General features: G+C 40.8%; 1 protein-coding gene across 1 annotated transcript in view; it reads right to left on the bottom strand.

The window, feature by feature from the left end:
* The window catches only part of LOC126176645 (coiled-coil and C2 domain-containing protein 2A), a 385,042-nt gene that overhangs the window by 80,077 nt on the left and 284,752 nt on the right, over positions 1–20,213 (bottom strand). The window contains exon 17 of the mRNA XM_049923802.1: positions 3,544–3,709. Within this exon, the coding sequence (XP_049779759.1) occupies positions 3,544–3,709 (166 nt within the window). The remainder of the gene's footprint in view (positions 1–3,543; positions 3,710–20,213) is intronic.

Below are 20,213 nucleotides of genomic sequence, written 5' to 3'. Positions count from 1 at the left end.
AAACAGGCGTTTTACTACTCCTGAAAATAATTCTAAGCGCAGTTTTCAAGATGTTATTTGCTTATTCACTTCCACAATTAGAGAGAACCTGCAGAACAAAGTTGGGTAAGGAAAATTATTAATAAAAAGCTTGAAATTGCACCATCGACTTTGGGGATGATAAAGTTTTAAATTAAAAATGGGCAGACAATTGAGTTGTTCTACATAACCTTGAGTGAATGTCAGTTATTTGAATTTGATGGAAACCTCACCAAACAAACTCATCACTGTGGGAAAAGGCTACAAAGTCATTTAAGTAGTGTGGTAGGTCAATAATTCTGGATAAACAAATGAATGGAGAACCTGGCTGATACTCATGCCTCCTCTGCATTGGTGGACAGCTCTAAGGTGTTAAGCAATGTGAAGTGTGTCACCACTGTGCCAGAATGGGTGGTGGGAGTAGTGGTGAACACGAATACGGGTCATCACAAATTTTGATGGACAGACCATCAGTGCAATGATCCATGATGTTGAGTGTAAACACTGCAGATGGTGATGTCTGAAGGTGAAGTGGGAAAGTGTCACATGATGGAGAGTTGTCGTCACACACACTGCATGATGTTTCACTGTTAGTGCTTTTGGAGCATGAGACGGAGTGAGAATCACTTGTTGCCTCTTCATCAAAGGGCTCAGTTGGGCTGGGGGTGTGATCCAGTAGAGGCAGTGCACAGTTTATTGCCAGATGATCGCACTGAGTCACACACACTCAATGTCCATAAGGGCTTGATCCTGTATACTGATAACATTTGGCATCCTGTGACCTTGCAGTGGTGGAGTCAACATGGCCAAATGTGCCTGATGTACATGAGCCATTTGCATGATGCAGTAGAGATGCTGTCTGGATACCTGGAGATAAACTGAAGTGTCTGAGAAAGTCCATACCAAGCACTGGTCCATTGATATCGGCGACATGAAATGTCCATGTAAATTTCAGGTCTGGCATAAGGTAGATTGGAGGTCAGCTGCCACAACCATGCTGATTTGAGACTTGTTAGCTGTGGATAGCATGAGTTTGGTTGGAAAGGCATGAGCAGGTGCCAAGGGTGTAGGGACAATGCTAGCCTCTGTGCTGGTGTTGACAAGGAATTGAATCTTTGAGCTGTAGTCAGATATGTAGAATCTCTCACTTGAGTTGGGGGAAACACTCAGTGGAAGATGTTTGACAAGGCACTGTGCAGGATTGTTGGGCACAGGGGCACCTACACTGGCCCAAGAGTGAAGTTTGGGGATGCGCAGATGTATGGCATTTCCTTGCTGCATTGCCAAACATGGTATGAAACCAGCAGAATGGGCAGACTGGGTGAGGGCTGTTGCAGGTATTATGTTTGCCTCTGTTGAGCTTTGATGGAAGTGTGCCATGTGTTTGGTGTTGGCTTCAGCTGGAATCAGTGTCTGTCAGGGATCCAGTAGAGGCATTGCACACAGGTTATTGCCAGATAACTGCACTGAGTCATGCGTGCTCCTGCCCCATCATTGCTACCCAGGTGAAAGGATTGTATGACCTTGAGTAAATGAAGCAGGTGTGGTACACTGTTCCTGCTATTGATGTCTGGGAAAGGTTAAACCCATCACAAGTTGCATAGAGGGGGAGAGTGCTGTTGGCAACATTGTCATCAAAATAACCACAGGTGTTGGGCAGTGGCAGTAGCTGTCTATGGCAGATGATCCAAAACACTTGGTCCACGATGCAAAGTTTGATATCCAGAGGGTCAGACTAGAATGAAAGGAGCCATAACTGTAGTTGATGAGGATGTCTGAGAAGCCACAGTGCAATCTCTGACATGATCACAGGGTCAACTTGGATCTGCAACTGGCACCAGAGTTGTGACAGAGTTTGGGGTCCCAGATGTTCATCACAAGTCATATGATGAATGGCCTCTTCAGGAGCATGTGACAGGTGTTCAATAACACTAGTTTCAGCAAAGCACCAAATCACTGATTAGGCACTGTAGCTATGCAGATGAAGTATGTGTCATTATTGATGATGCTATGGATGTTGAGCAAGTTGTCTACCAGTGCAATCCACATCTTTGGTTTGCCTTTCTGCAACAGCAGTTTCAGGAATTATCCAATCAAAACATGCTGTTAAGCAAAAGATGAGCTGACGAATCACGAGGTACAGACAGTGATGGGGAGGATTGTACAATGGCAGAACTACAATCTCGATTGAATACGACATGCAGGGTCTGCTGTCAGATCAGTGCATTGCCTGAGGTCCCGGTGGATAGGGCAAGGCAGCAGCTACACGAGGTGCATGGTGCAGTCGACATGTGGTCGGCCAGTGTGGAAGAGATGAATGTGGTTGTCCAAAAGAGTGGCAGTAGGTGTGCACGCAGAGTGAGTCTCTGGTACAGGGTCTCTGTGGGGGAGGGGAAAGGGGGACAATGAAAACCTTGGAAGCAATATGGAGTGGATGGCACATGCATGGGGTTGACCCGCGTGAATGTGCCAGCTGTAAGTGACAGAGAGAATGGTGGAATATGCACAAAGAGTGGATCTGGTGGTCATATGACACACTGTGGTATAGTGTGTAGGTAGCAATCTGATATATGCTGACCACGAAACACTGGTGGTTATGCGTGTTGCACATTTACACAATGCATGGTAATGTCAGGTTTCATAGGCACATAATAATGATACTGGGCACACTAGGGTCAGCATGACATGGAGTGAATGAAGCAGATGGTGTACAATGTCTCTGCCATTGAGGTCTGGGCTAAGTTAAACCCATCACGTGTTGTGTAGATGAATGTGTCTCTTGCATCAGTGTTAGCTCTTGGGCTTGACAGTCGAAGTCTAAAGCTGGTATGGATAGCATAGAATGCAGATCATTGGACTTCAGGCAATCCATTGATTATAGCAAACGATGCCACAGAACATACAATCGTCAGTATAATGCATGGAAATGTGGAGTCACTAATGTAGTTAATTCAGTCACTGTCATCAATAGTTGGATAAGAGAACTACCAAAATGGCTAAATGCAAAAATATTTTATATTAGTTGAATATTACAGACACAAAAACAGATGTACAGAGTGACATGAAGTAACACGGACTGAAATCAGGGAACATAGTCAGTACATGTTGGTGACAAAGGTAATGTTTGGCAGACAATAATCACCACATGTGTAATACTTTTTTATTTCATACTGTCCAGCTCTGTTTACCTTCACCCTCATTCCAAGGTGAAATATCTACCTACTTCTTGAAACTGATCTTTTTCTGTTAAAAATTTCCCATTTTTCAGGACAAAGAATCTAGATGATATGAAACCTTATCGATTTTTACATGTTTCACTTTATTGTCAGGGTTAAGTGATCTGCTACCAAAGAGCAAAATTATTTTAAAAATGATTATAATTTCATTTTGGGATATTCCTAGTCATGTAGACGAATTACTGTACTATGCTTGTGCAGATGCAAGTGCATGAAGGAATTTATGATTAAACACATAAGTATAAAAGCCAAAATCTACTACACATGATATCCAAACATTGGCATTTACCTGGTGGCGCAAGAGCTCGGAAAAATCTTGTAACACAAACTGTTTTGCCACTAATATCTGTAACCAAAGTCTTAACTTTTCGATGCGGAAATTCAGCCAACATTTGCTCTTCCCATTTTTCTAAGTGTTCCTGAACATGTGGCAGCTCAGTACTTTCTAGCTTTTCCTGCACAGTCAAAATGATATGTAGTAGTAAATATAGGCTGACAGGTGTACACTGAGATTACATTATATACCCTACATAATTACTGAAAATTAAGCACTATATGAATTGCACCTTGTGAAATTGCAACAGTCTAATACTGTTCACCTCAAAATACACATCTTACATGGTAGTAGCCTATAATGATCTAAAAAAAAGGAACACAATCATGGAATACTGCTATAGTCTGAATGGCATATGGCATGACTTACTGGCTAGTCAATGACTGGCAATACATAGCTCTTAGTTTCAGTTTCAATGTTCTGCCAATGTTTGATATTTAAGAAAAAGGATTTCGGAAACATTCTAAGAGTACTGAAAAATACAAGAAACTTATTGTTGGCAACATCTATGGATATTTAATAAATGCTACAATGTGTGTTAACAGAACAACTCTCTTCAAGAGTCAGTTAAGGTTGGTCTCTTTTTTGTTTGCATGCCTAGTAAATCTCCTTTTTCCATTAGCATACACTTTCATTGATTATTGTGATTGGCCCAACACATTATTTTGTTTTGTAATGCACTACTGCCACATGGAAAATATAGCATGCTCAAATACATCCAACTGAATCATCATAACATATAATTATAATTATTCATTAACGTATTCAAATCATCATATAAAATTTCCAGGCAGATTAAAACTGGGACTCAAATCAGTAGTTTACTCTTCATGAGGAATGCTCTTATCAACTAAGTAATTCAGGCACGACTCTTGCAGATCAACCCTAACAGCTTCCCTTCTGCAGTACTTCTTTCCTACTTTCAAAACTTCTCCTGCATATCTTGCAAGATTGACATGCCTGGGAGAAACGAAATTTCATAACAGTGCACACTCTGCTGCACAGTGAAATTTCATTCTGTAAATCATTACATACTTAAACAGCAGAAATTATATAAATCAGAGCTGCAATTAAGTGCCACACATAGAGCTAATTGCTAAGCATGCATCACAAAACCTGTGGACCCATTTGAACTCTCCAATGCTTTATTTCAATAGTCAATGTACTAAATTACTTGTTCACTTTATCCTTGATTAATGTATGTCACTCTAGGCTATGGTATCTGCTGATTTGTTTAATATATTGATGCTGAGATCTTCTGAATTGTTACTTTCCTCTTCAAACTTTATATTTTGATCTCTCTGCTGGGATCTTTTTCAGTGTGCACTTACAAAACTTATTTTTTTATTTTATTTTATTAATATAAAAAAGAAGTAAAGCTGTGCTGTGAAAATCTCCAGAATGCCAATATTGTTGGGTAAATACTGAAAGAGAGGTGGGTATTATCAAAACATTGTTGTTGTCATGCCAACAAAGTTGTTTAAACTCATTGTGCACTGTGGCTGGGTACTTGCTTTCTTGATGCCAGGTAGCCACAAAGCTGAAAGTTTATGGCCATCATCTCTATTGAAATTGCGCTCATATGTGGAGATTTCAAGTGCTGTCTGTATTTTCCTTCTATAAATATTATGTGTTTTGGGCAGCTCCAATATGTTATTAAAATCTATATCCTAGTTACATTCTTCTGCATGCGCATGTTTTACACTTTCTTTTAAATGTGTGTATCATTCGTCTAATATGACCTACATTAATTTTCTTATCTTGACACTTGATAATATTTCAGCTAGCTTTTGGGATAGGTATTGGGTGACTGACCTTTGTAATTTATATGTCAGAAAGTGATGCTGCAATGCCCACAATAAGATTTGCTTACTTTATTTTGCTTCATTTTGTACATTGTATGATCCTTTTACTCCCATTTTATATAACATTTTAAATACAAAACATTTGAATCAAATTGGAACCATTACTTTTTTTGGCCGTTGTGCAGTTAAGTCTGACACTGATAGATCCAGCATAAATTACCATTAATAATTAATACTGAAAAAAATTAGAAGAAGAAAGCCATCTTACCTGTAAGAGGAAATGGTATGTTGTTACAGAGTTAAGCAAGGCTATGGTGTCAGTTTAGAAGAACAGATGTTAAAACTGCTGTAGTTCACAGTAAACAGGTAAAAACTATTAGCAGTGGCTATTAGATTTGTGAATTTGGTGAGATTATCAGCTTCTTATTAGTAATGTACTTGTGATAGTTTCACAAGGATTCTTCATCTGGATCTTTCCTACCAATACCAGCTTCTTTTAATTGTGCAGGTGGGAACTCTCCCAGCAATATATCCTACATCTTACATTCACATAACTCCACCAACCCACTCACAGTCTTTTTACTTCTCTTTCTCTCCCCCCCCCCCCTCCCGCCCCCTCTGCCAACATCTATTCTCCCGACTGCACCTAGATGCCCTACCCACCTTGTCTCAGCATGCCATGATCCCACAAACAGTACTACTGCCCCCCCCCCCCCCAAACCCTGCTCTCCTTTTCCCTCCACACCTCAGCCTCCATACCCTCACCACCCAGACTGCTTCTCCCATCATGCGTAGCTGCTCACAGTGTAGCCTCGGCAGCCATAGAGAGTGGTCATGTGTTTGTAAGCTGCATTTACGTTTGTGTGTGTGTGTGTGTGTGTGTGTGTGTGTGTGTGTGTGTGTTGTCTATTTCAGAGGAAGCCCACCTGGCTGAAAGCTGATGTGTTCAGTAGTCTTTTTGTTGTGCCTGTCTGCACCTCAAAATCTCTGCTATATGGTCAGTAGCAATCTACCCTTTTAATAATATAGTTAGTAAGGATCGTGGCAAACCTACGTTTCTAGCATTTGTAGACTTAGAGAAAGCTTTTGACAATGTTGACTGGAATACTCTCTTCCACATTCTAAAGGTGGCAAGGGTAAAATACAGGGAGCGAAAGGCTATTTACAATTTGTACAGAAACCAGATGGCAGTTATAAGAGTCGAGGGGCATGAAAGGGAAGCAGTGGTTGGGAAAGGAGTGAGACAGGGTTGTAGCCTATCCCCGATGTTATTCAATCTGTATATTGAGCAAGCAGTAAAGGAAACGAAAGAAAAATTCGGAGTAGGTATTAAAATTCATGGAGAAGAAGTAAAAACTTTGAGGTTCGCCGATGACATTGTAATTCTGTCAGAGACAGCAAAGGACTTGGAAGAACAGTTGAATGGAATGGACAGTATCTTGAAAGGAGGATATAAGATGAACATCAACAAAAGTAAAACAAGGATAATGGAATGTAGTCAAATTAAGTAGGGTGATGCTGAGGGAATTAGATTAGGAAATGAGACACTTAAAGTAGTAAAGGAGTTTTGCTATTTAGGGAGTAAAATAACTGATGATGGTCGAAGTAGAGAGGATATAAAATGTAGACTGGCAATGGCAAGGAAATCGTTTCTGAAGAAGAGAAATTTATTAACATCGAGTATAGATTTAAGTGTCAGGAAGTCGTTTCTGAAAGTATTCGTATGGAGTGTAGCCATGTATGGAAGTGAAACACGGACGATAACTAGTATGGACAAGAAGAGAATAGAAGCTTTTGAAATGTGGTGCTACAGAAGAATGCTGAAGATAAGGTGGGTAGATCACGTAACTAATGAGGAGGTATTGAATAGGATTGGGGAGAAGAGAAGTTTGTGCCACAACTTGACTAGAAGAAGGGATCGGTTGGTAGGACATGTTTTGAGGCATCAAGGGATCACAAATTTAGCATTGGAGGGCAGCGTGGAGGGTAAAAATCGTAGAGGGAGACCAAGAGATGAATACGCTAAGCAGATTCAGAAGGATGTAGGTTGCAGTAGGTACTGGGAGATGAAGAAGCTTGCACAGGATAGAGTAGCATGGAGAGCTGCATCAAACCAGTCTCATGACTGAAGACCACAACAACAACAGTAAGGATTGTCATTTGCTTAGTGATGTGTGCTGAATTTCTCTAAGATTTTATCACCCTGTATTGGTTGCAAAACTTTTAAATTACAATATGATATTTATTTGACATAAAACTTTATGTTGGAAAACACAGTCTAACACATCTCTCAACAAACGTGTTACAATGAACTGCTCACATGTTGTGACTCCAATGTTTATTACAGGTGGGTGCTGAGGCCAATTACTATCCCACTGATTATGTTTACATAAGTGGCAGTCAAATTAAAACAAGACTGATGGAAAAAGTAGGTACATTGTTTATTATTTCAAAAGTAATTGCAACAACTGTTAATAAGTTTAATCTATTTTAGGACAAGATGATCAATCCCTATAGAATCACAAGTGTTCCCAGGCATGCACCTCTTCATCTGCAGTGAATCAACTTGCCTCAGTGCTCCAAAAATATGGAAATTGCATGAGGAGAGATTGGGAATGTACACTCCTGGAAATGGAAAAAAGAACACATTGACACCGGTGTGTCAGACCCACCATACTTGGTCCGGACACTGCGAGAGGGCTGTACAAGCAATGATCACACGCACGGCACAGCGGACACACCAGGAACCGCGGTGTTGGCCGTCGAATGGCGCTAGCTGCGCAGCATTTGTGCACCGCCACCGTCAGTGTCAGCCAGTTTGCCGTGGCATACGGAGCTCCATCGCAGTCTTTAACACTGGTAGCATGCCGCGACAGTGTGGACGTGAACCGTATGTGCAGTTGACGGACTTTGAGCGAGGGCGTATAGTGGGCATGCGGGAGGCCGGGTGGATGTACCGCCGAATTGCTCAACACGTGGGGCGTGAGGTCTCCACAGTACATCGATGTTGTCGCCAGTGGTCGGCGGAAGGTGCACGTGCCCGTCGACCTGGGACCGGGCCGCAGCGACGCACGGATGCACGCCAAGACCGTAGGATCCTATGCAGTGCCGTAGGGGACCGCACCGCCACTTCCCAGCAAATTAGGGACACTGTTGCTCCTGGGGTATCGGCGAGGACCATTCGCAACCGTCTCCATGAAGCTGGGCTACGGTCCCGCACACCGTTAGGCCGTCTTCCGCTCACGCCCCAACATTGTGCAGCCCGCCTCCAGTGGTGTCGCGACAGGCGTGAATGGAGGGATGAATGGAGACGTGTCGTCTTCAGCGATGAGATTCGCTTCTGCCTTGGTGCCAATGATGGTCGTATGCGTGTTTGGCGCCGTGCAGGTGAGCGCCACAATCAGGACTGCATACGACCGAAGCACACAGGGCCAACACCCGGCATCATGGTGTGGGGAGCGATCTCCTACACTGACCGTACACCACTGGTGATCGTCGAGGGGACACTGAATAGTGCACGGTACATCCAAACCGTCATCGAACCCATCGTTCTACCATTCCTAGACCGGCAAGGGAACTTGCTGTTCCAACAGGACAATGCACGTCCGCATGTATACCGTGCCACCCAACGTGCTCTAGAAGGTGTAAGTCAACTACCCTGGCCAGCAAGGTCTCCGGATCTGTCCCCCATTGAGCACGTTTGGGACTGGATGAAGCGTCGTCTCACGCGGTCTGCACGTCCAGCACGAACGCTGGTCCAACTGAGGCGCCAGGTGGAAATGGCATGGCAAGCCGTTCCACAGGACTACATCCAGCATCTCTACGATCGTCTCCATGGGAGAATAGCAGCCTGCATTGCTGCGAAAGGTGGATATACACTGTACTAGTGCCGACATTGTGCATGCTCTGTTGCCTGTGTCTATGTGCCTGTGGTTCTGTCAGTGTGATCATGTGATGTATCTGACCCCAGGAATGTGTCAATAAAGTTTCCCCTTCCTGGGACAATGAATTCACGGTGTTCTTATTTCAATTTCCAGGAGTGTATAAAGATGTGTAAGGGCTTCCCAGCAAAACTTCTGCACCGTAGTTCAGTGCCCAGGAATCTTGAAGGACATCATCATTCGGGTGCAGTATGCCCATCCACATGTTGCCAAGGTTGTTTCATTAGTATCAGTCACAAATGGAATCAGTTTGCTTATACAAATACCTAGATACAACAATATGCAAAGAAGACTAAATAGGGGATACTAAATGTATACAAAGAGGAGCAGCAGCTGTGGTCATAGATTTGCTTTGCTTAACCTGTGGGAGAGTTTGAGATGCTGTAAACCTGAACTGGTAAACATTTGAAGACAGACCCTACTATTCCACAAAAGCTCACTTAAAAAGTTTCAAGAAACATAACTGGTACAGCATAAACAGAAATGATCATGCAGCCTTGTATGTGTGTGTGTGTGTGTGTGTGTGTGTGTGTGTGTGTGTAATGTCATTCACAAAATTAAATTATCAACTATGAAGACAGGATTAGATTAGTTAGAACATGCAAGATCCATTTAAGCACTCATTCTTCCCACACTCCAACTGTGGAAAAACTTAATGGAATGGAAAAACTTAAACATGTGATAGAATGTGAAGTACTCTCTGCGATACACTTTACAGTTGTTTGCAGAGTATAAATGTAGGTGTAGATTGTGGGCTTCTTTACTAATTACTACAACTTAGCAACAATGCTTCACAAATAAAAATAATAACAGTAAAATAAATATTGAAATACATTGGGGATAAATTAATTTCATTATCATGTGACTACATGATTTATTGGATGGTGCAGTTAGTGTCACATCAAATGAAACAACACACATGTATACCAGACCAAACAGTTCTTATACAAAATGATGAAACAACATTCAGACTACTAACTTATTGTGACTCCTAAAATCACCAGTCAGTATGGTCACAACAAGATACGGATAATAACTATGAATTTGTCTGGCAGCAGCCACACACTACCTTGCCTTCTGCTCCAAAAGAAGGAGTAAGCACATCTAAAAGTTATAGACTGTCTCTTTCAAGATGAAAAAAGATTCAAACTCAGTATTAAGAGGTTTGGTTTCTGTATGGAACATAAAATATGAGAGTGATCGAACATTCTGAAACACGCTTAACTGAGTTAGGAGATATCATATGTAGATGTTGTAATATTTAAATTTTTTAAAGGTGAAGTATCTCAGTTTACTTAAATGTGATGCATTTTAAAGATTGACAATATCTAAACTTTTATCAATGTACATGTCACTGTTGTCAATATGTATTTATGAGTGATGTCACAAGGTTTTAATATCATCCCAAAAGAAGATACATTCTTTCTTTGTTTTGCAGCTACAAGTCAGCAATCGTGGTACACATTGAAATCCCCATACAGCAGTATTGCAACTTATTGTTAGAGAAGCCAAACAAAGTAAAGCAGCTCACTCACAAAATGAAGTGTCATATAGTAATTTCTTTTCTGAGGTGCAGACATTTAAATTGTGGTCAAACCAGTCTGAATAATGAAGAAGAAAGTAGCAGATCATCTTTCTGTGAAGAACTGGGAACCAAATGAAACATGGAGGCTCTGGTGGTCAAAGACCAGTGTATCACAACTGAGGAGATAGCGGGAAAAGTGAAAATCAGTCACAGAGCAGTTTTCATCATCTCATAGGATGTGCTGAATGAGATAAAAGTTGCTGCTCACTGCATTATCAACTGCTCATACCCATTCAAAAACCCACTAAACCAAGGCAGTAGCGGAAATGATGTAGTTGTTTTAATCCAGATGATTTATTTATCTGCCTAACCAGTGTGGTTGAATGCTGGATGTATGACCATGGCTCTGAGACAGAGAAGCAAAGCAAACAGTGGAAACATGTGGTTTCATCGCCATCAAATAGGAAAAAGGCCCAACTCATTGGGCAATGTGATGCTGAGTGTTTTTTTGGGTCTGTTGTGATCTTAGTTATAATGTTCATAAGGGGTGAACTGTCAGTTGAGCATACTATGAAAATTTCTTGACAGGGTCACTGGAGGTTGACAAAATTAAACATAATGGAAAGTTTCCAAGGAGGTGTTTCTGTTCCATGGTAATGTCTCAGCTCATTCTTCCCAGGCTATCAAATTTTGCCTCATCACTGCATATTGTCTTGCTGTGACACCCAGTGACCTCTTCTTCTTTCCTCAGATGAAGAAACCATTACAAAAGAGCCGTTTCCAAAATGATGATGAAATTATTTTAGAGGTGGAATGTTCCCTACAGTACGAAAATGCAGACTTCTATAATCAAAGTTTCCACCAAGTCATCCACCATTACGAAAAAAGTGTTACATTGGAGGATGAGCATGTAGAGGAAGACTAATATCATCAGCAGGTTTCAAGGTCATATTTTGAATTATTTGGAGTGATAATTCATACTTCATGACTACATCTTACAGGGTCTTATGATTTGTTTTAACAACTACACTGTAAGTCACTGTTATTTAGATATGTTACACAATGCAAAAACATCTGATACTATAATTAGGTAACCTGGAGTATACAGCTAAACATTTCCAATGACAAACTATGTCTTCAACTGGTAAAAATAGACTTATAGTTCTCTACCTTCTATATAAATAAAAATGTAAATGTTCGTTTGTTTAAATCTTCAGTCTCTGAAAGTTCTTCAATGATTCGTTTCACATTTTTGGACAACATTACATTCAAACATGTGCATGTTTTATATACCTACTGGAATGCCACATATAATATATAAGCATATATGTAATAGTTATAAGGGAAATCTTAAAAATGTAAATGTTAGTTCAAAATCTTATATCTCCAAAAGTTCTTCACCAATTTCTTCAAAATTTTGACACAATGTTTCATTTAAATACATGAATTTTTATATACCTAGTTTTTAAATATATGTAATATAAATAAATATGTAATATATAAAGAGGAAATATATATATATATACACACACAGGGTGGCCGGAAATTCCCGTTACAGACTTCTAGGACATGTAGAGGGTAGTGAGTACATAACATTTTGAATAGGAACCTGTGTCCAGAATTGTATCGTTTCTGTTCTACGATAGTTTCAGTTCAGATGTGTACCTTGGCAACGTCTGCTTAGGGCAAGAGAAACATCTCAGAGTTCCCTGTCCTGGAATGCAACAGGGTAGCCATGATGACATGTACTATGTCAAATGATCCCCAGATGTCACTTATTGTCTGCTTTGCTGTGAGACCGAGTCAATACCTGTGCATCACCGATAGAGGAAACATTGTGCAGTACACATTCGCAGAATACACAGACATGCTCCTTGTGTTTGGTGAAACTGGGATAATGGAAGAGTTGCTAGTCAGCTGTATCATGAACATATTCCACACTGTCACACTCCATTGCACAAACTGTTTGCCCAAGTTACACAATGGCTATGAGAAACAGGCACCTTCACCGTGAGGAGGCAGGACTGTGGTGCTACACGGAAACGCCGCACTCCCGAATTTTAAGATGAACTGCATCACATTGAAGATAGCCCATCAATGTGTTTGCGAACAATTGCACGTGCAATGGCTGTTAGTCACAGTACCATCTTGGATGTCCTGCATGTGCAACAATTACATCTGTACCACTTACAAAAGGGTACACGCTATGGGTCCAGCAGACTTTGCACAACATGTCACCTTCTGCACATGGTTCCTGCACTGTTGCATCGATGCGCCACTGTTTCCACGTTGAGTTCTCTTCACAGATGAATGTAGGTTCACAAGGGACTGTGTTCTAAATGCTCGAAATAGCCATGTATGGGTGGACAAAAACCCTCATGCCATGCATGTTCAGGGATTTCAAGACAGGTTTGGAATTAACGAGTGGGCAGGGATTCTGGATGGTCATGTGATTGGACCATACCTCCTTCCATCCAAGCTCACGGGTCCTGCATACTTAGTCTTCCTATGACACGTAATGGACCCATTCTTGGAAGCTGTGCCATTGAATGTCCGTCAGGAAATGTGGTTTGACATGATGGAGCACCACCTCACTTTTCACTGACTGTCTAGAGATATCTCAACAGACGGTATGGTGAAAGATGGATAAGCCATGGTGGTCCAACTGTGTGGCCACCACAATCACCGGATTTAATCCCTATGGACTACTTCTTGTGGGGTCATATAAAGAGCCTAATTTATGAGACACCTGTAGAGACAGAGGAAGATCTGCTGGCATGAGTTCTGGCCACTGCACAATACACTGAAGAGAGTGTACCAGAACATGCTTCGGAGGTACAATGTGTGTAACAATGTTGGTGGTTGCCACATCGAGCTACTGTTGTAAAACATTAGTCTGTTGCGGTTGGTGCCGTAGATGCAGGGTTCTTGTTGTTGTCGGCTAATGTAAATCATAAGGTGTATGCAAATGTGTAAGTAATAATGGAACGAGTCAGTATTCTTTTCAAATGCCTGCAACAATTGTACTGGGTCACACCTAAGTACATTCCTCATGTGGGTGTGGATGAGATAATCAACTGCATTGAAAATTTTGTAAAATGGAAATGATATGTTTCTGGACATGTGTTAATATTCAAAATGTTATGTACTCACTACCCTCTACATGTTCTAGAAGTTTGTAACAGCAATTACGCCCACCCTGTATATATATAATATATAAAGGGGAAATATTATTAAGAAAAATCTCAGAAAGTACTTGATCGATTTACTTCAAATTTTTACAGGGTACTGAAATAAATGCATGAAACATTGTTAACAAACAGGAACATTATATTTATGGCTTATTGGCTTATGGTTGGCACTACTACAGACTCTGTTGTTGTTGCAATAACAGCAAACAAGGATCTAGATCAGAGAGAGAGGGGGCAGATACGAGATAGACAGTGGGTTGGAAGCAAATGAGCATAGAAAACAGAAAGGAGGAGATGGACAGAGAGAGGGGAGAGAAGGTGATAGAGAGAGCAAGGTGACAGGAAGTGATGGGCAGAGAGAGAAGAAAGGAAGAGGAGATGGACAAACAGATGGGGAAGAGGAAACAGACATAGATGGAGGTGGGAGGTAGGGGTGTGTGTGGAGGGTATTAGGACAGGTATCCAATAATAAAAAGGGGGCACCCATGGTCTAGGGGTAGCGTCCTTGATTCCTAATCAAAACGTCCTAGGGGTGGGAAATTGCCCCTAAAGGTGTAAGAATCAGCAATGATCAACGACATGAGGATGCAGAAGGCAATGGAAACCACTGCATTAAAGACACGTAACGTGTATCCACAGGACATGTGGCCTGTAATTGAAGAAGTGTCATGATGATTTCTCCATTGGCAAAAGATTCCAGAATAGTCCCCCATTTGGATCTCTGGGAGGGGACTGCCAAGGGGGAGGTTACCATGAGAAAAAGATTGAATAATCTACGAAAGGATAATGTTCTACGAGTTGGGGCATGGAATGTCAGAAGCTTGAACACGGTAGGGAAACTAGAAAATCTGAAAAGGGAAATGCAAAGGCTCAATCTAGATATAGTAGGGGTCAGTGAAGTGAAGTGGAAGGAAGACAAGGATTTCTGGTCAGACGAGTATCGGGTAATATCAACAGCAGCAGAAAATGGTATAACAGGTGTAGGATTCGTTATGAATAGGAAGGTAGGGCAGAGGGTGTGTTACTGTGAACAGTTCAGTGACCAGGTTGTTCTAATCAGAATCGACAGCAGACCAACACCGACATCGATAGTTCAGGTATACATGCCGATGGTAAGCAAGATGTATGAGACAGGCGAAATACCCTCAGACTTCAAGAAGAATATAATAATTCCAATCCCAAAGAAAGCAGGTGTTGACAGATGTGAAAATTACCAAAGTATCAGTTTAATAAGTCACAGCTGCAAAATACTAACGCAAATGGAAAAACTGGTAGAAGCCGACCTCGGGGAAGATCAGTTTGGATTCCGTAGAAATATTGGAACACGTGAGGCAATACTGACCTTAGAAGAAAGGTTAAGGAAAGGCAAACCTACATTTCTAGCATTTGTAGACTTAGCAAAAGCTTTTGACAATGTTGACTGGAATACTCTCTTTCAAATTCTAAAGGTGGCAGGGGTAAAATACAGGGAGCAAAAGGCTATTTACAATTTGTACAGAAACCAGATGGCAGTTATAAGAGTCGAGGGGCATGAAAGAGAAGCAGTGTTTGGAAAGGGAGTGAGACAGGGTTGTAGCCTCTCCCTGATGTTATTCAATCTGTATATTGAGCAAGCAGTAAAGGAAACAAAAGAAAAATTTGGAGTAGGTATTAAAATCCATGGAGAAGAAATAAAAACTTTGAGGTTCACCGATGACACTGTAATTCTGTCAAGAGACAGCAGCAAAGGACTTGGAAGAGCAGTTGAACAGAATGGACAGTGTCTTGAAAGGAGGATATAAGATGAACATTAACAAAAGCAAAACGAGGATAGTGGAATGTAGTCGAATTAAGTGGGGTGATACTGCAGGAATTAGATTAGGAAGTGAGACACTTAAAGTAGTAAAGGAGTTTTGCTATTTAGGGAGCAAAATAACTGATGATGGTTGAAGTAGAGAGGATATAAGATGTAGACTGGCAATGGCCAGGAAAGCGTTTCTGAAGAAGAGAAATTTGTTAACACTGAGTGTAGATTTAAGTGTCAGGAAGTCGTTTCTGAAAGTATTTGTATGGAGTGTAGCCATGTGTGGAAGTGAAACATGGACAATAAATAGTTTGGACAAGAAGAGAATAGAAGCTTTCGAAATGTGGTGGTACAGAAGAATGCTGAATGGGTAGATCACATAACTAATGAGGAGGTATTGAATAGAATTGGGGAGATGAGGAGTTTGTGGCACAACTTGACAAGAAGAAGGGACTGGTTGGTAGGACATGTTCTGAGGCATCAAGCAATTACAAATTTAGCGTTGGAGGGCAGTGTGGAGGGTAAAAATCGTAGAGGGAGACCAAGAGATGAACACACTAAGTATATTCAGAAGGATGTAGGTTGCAGTAAGTACTGGGAGATGAAGAAGCTTGCACAGGGTAGAGTAGCACGGAGAGCTGGATCAAACCAGTCTCAGGACTGAAGACCACAACAAAAACAACAACAAGTACATAACAGCTTAATTAAAAAAACCAGTATTGGCACTTGGGGAAAGGGGGGGGGGGGATACAACCTCCTAACTCACATAGGTCTGGAGCTATGGATGAAAAGCTGTTTTTCTGCCTCTTCCATGTAGGCAGCTATGCAATGCAGGCATGTTGTGTGGCAGTACTGGTCTGTCTTATTGACACGCTTTGCATGGCAGCCTGCATCTCAAGGGCAAAAAACAGCTTTCTCACACCTAACATGAAGGCTGCCCTGCACACCTGGCATGCACACAGAGGTAGGGATGAGGAAGAGGTGAACACAGGGAGAGGTGAGGAGGAGATGTGTGCAATATATGTGTCAAACATACATGTATGTGAGCAAAGCTAAGCCATCACATGTGCATGTATGTCCAGCAACTCCTCCTAAACCCCTGGATGAATTTCAACTAAATTTGGTACCAAACAGCAAACTTCATGAGTATCAGCACTGTTGTGGTTAGAACCTTCTAGGTCCTATAGGACTGGGAGTATAAACGAAAACATTTTTGTAGCCCCAGCAGTGTATGCTGCCCTGCACAATATGCGTGTTGTGTCAGAGTAGTAGCAGTCTGCCTTATCGACCTGCTTTGCAATGCAGCCTACACATCAGAGGCAAAAAAACAGAGTGGGCAGAGAGAGGAAGGGAAAAAAGAAATTGAGAGTGGGGGAGGGAGGGATAGCCAGAAACAGAGAGGGGAGGGGATTGATGGAGAGAGAGGGGGAATGTTATTTGGATAGGGAGAGGGGAAGGAGGTGGACAGAGAGGGGCAGATGGGGATACAGAGAGAAGTAGGGAGGATGAGATGGGTAGAGAGGGCAGGGAGGAGAAGATGGGTAGACAGGGTGGAGAAGGAAGTGTGTTGTGTGAGTGGTATCGGCATGCCTTACAGAGACTATACATGCGGACAGAGAAAGGGGAAGGAGGCGGTGGACAGACAGAGAGTGGGAGGGGGAAGTAGTCAGAGACTGTGGAGGAGGAGGAGATACACATACAGAAGATGACATAGGAGAGAGAGAGAGAGAGAGAGAGAGAGAGAGAGAGAGGAGAAGAGTGTGATACGTGTGTCAAACATGTACATTCCATGCAGAAAAGATTAGCAATAATAATAAATTTTACGATAACACTCTCTAGCCTCCACATTGCCGTATAACTGATAACTAAACAGAATTTTGTCATGAGCACAAAATCTCAACACTTACCCCAAAACTTTAATTTTCATGCACTTATATAAAACTAACATAAATTTTTAAGGAAAATGTTTGTTTATTCACTCATTCATCATGTTCTTTAGGTCTCATCAAGAAGAACAACCTTCACGTATTTGGAGCAAACCAATGTACACATCAATATCTACACACGTGCTTTGCAAACCATTATCAAGTGCGCGAAAAAAGGTAAGATGCAACCCTCTGAATTTAATCCGTACACTGTATTACCAGAAAGCTATCATGATATAGCTTAATATTATTTGCACTTAAACTAGTTAATCATAACTCAAATTAGAGTGAAAGGAATTATTTTGAGGGAAAAAAGAAGTAGCTGTGTCAGTTTTCTCACCTGCTTACACAAGTGACAAGATCATTTTCTTGGAATTGATTTTATACAAATATTGCAGCAAATTAATTTTGACTTTCTACAAGCTGAATAAAATGTCCTTACTTTCCACAATCTTCATTCAAAATGAATAACCTACATCACCAAATTTAGGAAATCCATGAATTTCATCTCATAACAGCAGTATTATCACCTTACAAAATTAGTTACATCCTCCAGTTTAATGAACCATTTAATAATCTGTCCAATCACACTGCTTCTTCACAGCCTCACCATGGGTATATGACTGGCTTTCTTGATACTGGTGCACCAGCAAAGTTAGAATCACCAAATATCTCAGATTTTCCTCTCCTGAGATATACAAAATCCAATATCCAAAGGAACTGAACTCTTCTAGTACCTATAGATCCAGGACAATCTCTTCCAGTGCCTCTCCTTTGGCTGCTCTAGAAACTGAGGTGTATAGTTTCTGACAAATGAAACATCTTGTCTAGTAATACAGTTAAATTTATTAGACAACTAACTGTTTCATGGCTTCATAGATAACCTAGATTCTTCAGATTCTCCTGCCTGCAATAATTCTCACTTGTAGTGTCAGCTGCTGTTGCATTTTTCATCTTGAACCTTCTCCAAATCTCTTATGCATAGAAATGTTGATTTATGAAGACTGTCCTATCACCTTGGTGACTGATTATAGATACCCAGAAAATATTCTGGTATTCAATGGTTACTTTAAGTGTATTACATGGTATCTAGGGACTAAAACCCGTATGTATTGCTCCTGAAGGTTTAAAGGTTTAAAGAGCCACTCTTGCCACACTCTATACGTGAATGGAATACAAAGAAGCAATAGTAATTGTTACTACTGCACATTGTAAAGAGGTTTGCAGAGTTTGGACATAGAGGTAGAAAGTGGTTTGTGCAATTTCTTTTTTGATGAAACTGTAGTTTCTGCAAGATCTACACCATCACACTGATGTGCTCTGCAGGTCCATTTTGTTGTGGGTTGCATACAATCACCATGAAAAATTCTGCATGATATTACCTTAAGATTTCTTTAACTTTTATATTGTGAAGTTCTAGATTGTATTCACTGAAAAGTTCACACTTGATATTCATAGTTTCTGATAGGTTTTAACACATAAAAAAGCCTGTCTAATTATTCAGACTCTTCTTTACCAAAATACACAATTCCAAACTTGGAAAAACCACATATAAAACAAAGTACTTCTCATACTGAGTGAAGACAATTCAATGAAACTACAAACTTCTACAATAAAAGAACAGTGTCTAGCTCCTTATTTTGTTGGTAGCATGAAGTAAATCTGCTCTGAAGTCCAAAATCATTTTGTCCATTATAGACTTTTTAACTCGTTGGTGAAAGTAACATTTACTTCAACATTTATTTTGCATTAGTGGCCAATTTCAACTCTAACTGATGTACTGAAGGATTCCACTATGAATGAAGCATCATCCTGCTTGACTTTAAGTTTTGCTATATTTGTTATCATAATGCCATCATGCCCCATAAGAAAACTAAAGAATTCAGTTTTTACAGTATGTCTATGTTGCTTCACCTATTGTTAAGACACAACAGAAGACTTAAGCCACATTTACCTTGTAGACTCACATGCAACAGGGACAGTCACACTGAACCAGATATACATTTATGATACACAAGTATCACAAGTTGTTTTATCTCCAGTTTTAAACTGTATATTATAACTGGCCTGCAGTTCAGTTATGACCATCTCTGTAAGTACATTTAATTTCTTATTACAAAGAGTACGTAGTGCTGTACCACATATTCAGATTTCTTTCAATTATGCCTGGAGCACAGTAACAATGACAATATATAAATGCTTCTGCACATGTTGCAATTAGTCTAATCTTGTCTTCACAGTTCTTCTGGAAGCAGTACACATGGGGCTAAAGCCTATCTCCAGATTTTTTATTTAGTACTGCTTCACAAACTTCTGTAAGTAGACTCTTGCAGGATATTTGGCATCTATCTTCAATCATCTGCACATTCAGGTTTTTCGGCATCTCAAAGCTATGCTATGGTCCAGAAAAGCTGTGACCACCTATGTAGCCCTTCTTTGTATACACTCAATACCC

Source organism: Schistocerca cancellata, chromosome 3 (genome assembly GCF_023864275.1).
Source record: "Schistocerca cancellata isolate TAMUIC-IGC-003103 chromosome 3, iqSchCanc2.1, whole genome shotgun sequence".
Classification (NCBI taxonomy): Eukaryota; Metazoa; Arthropoda; class Insecta; order Orthoptera; family Acrididae; genus Schistocerca; species Schistocerca cancellata.
This window is presented reverse-complemented; position numbering and strand designations above follow the sequence as displayed.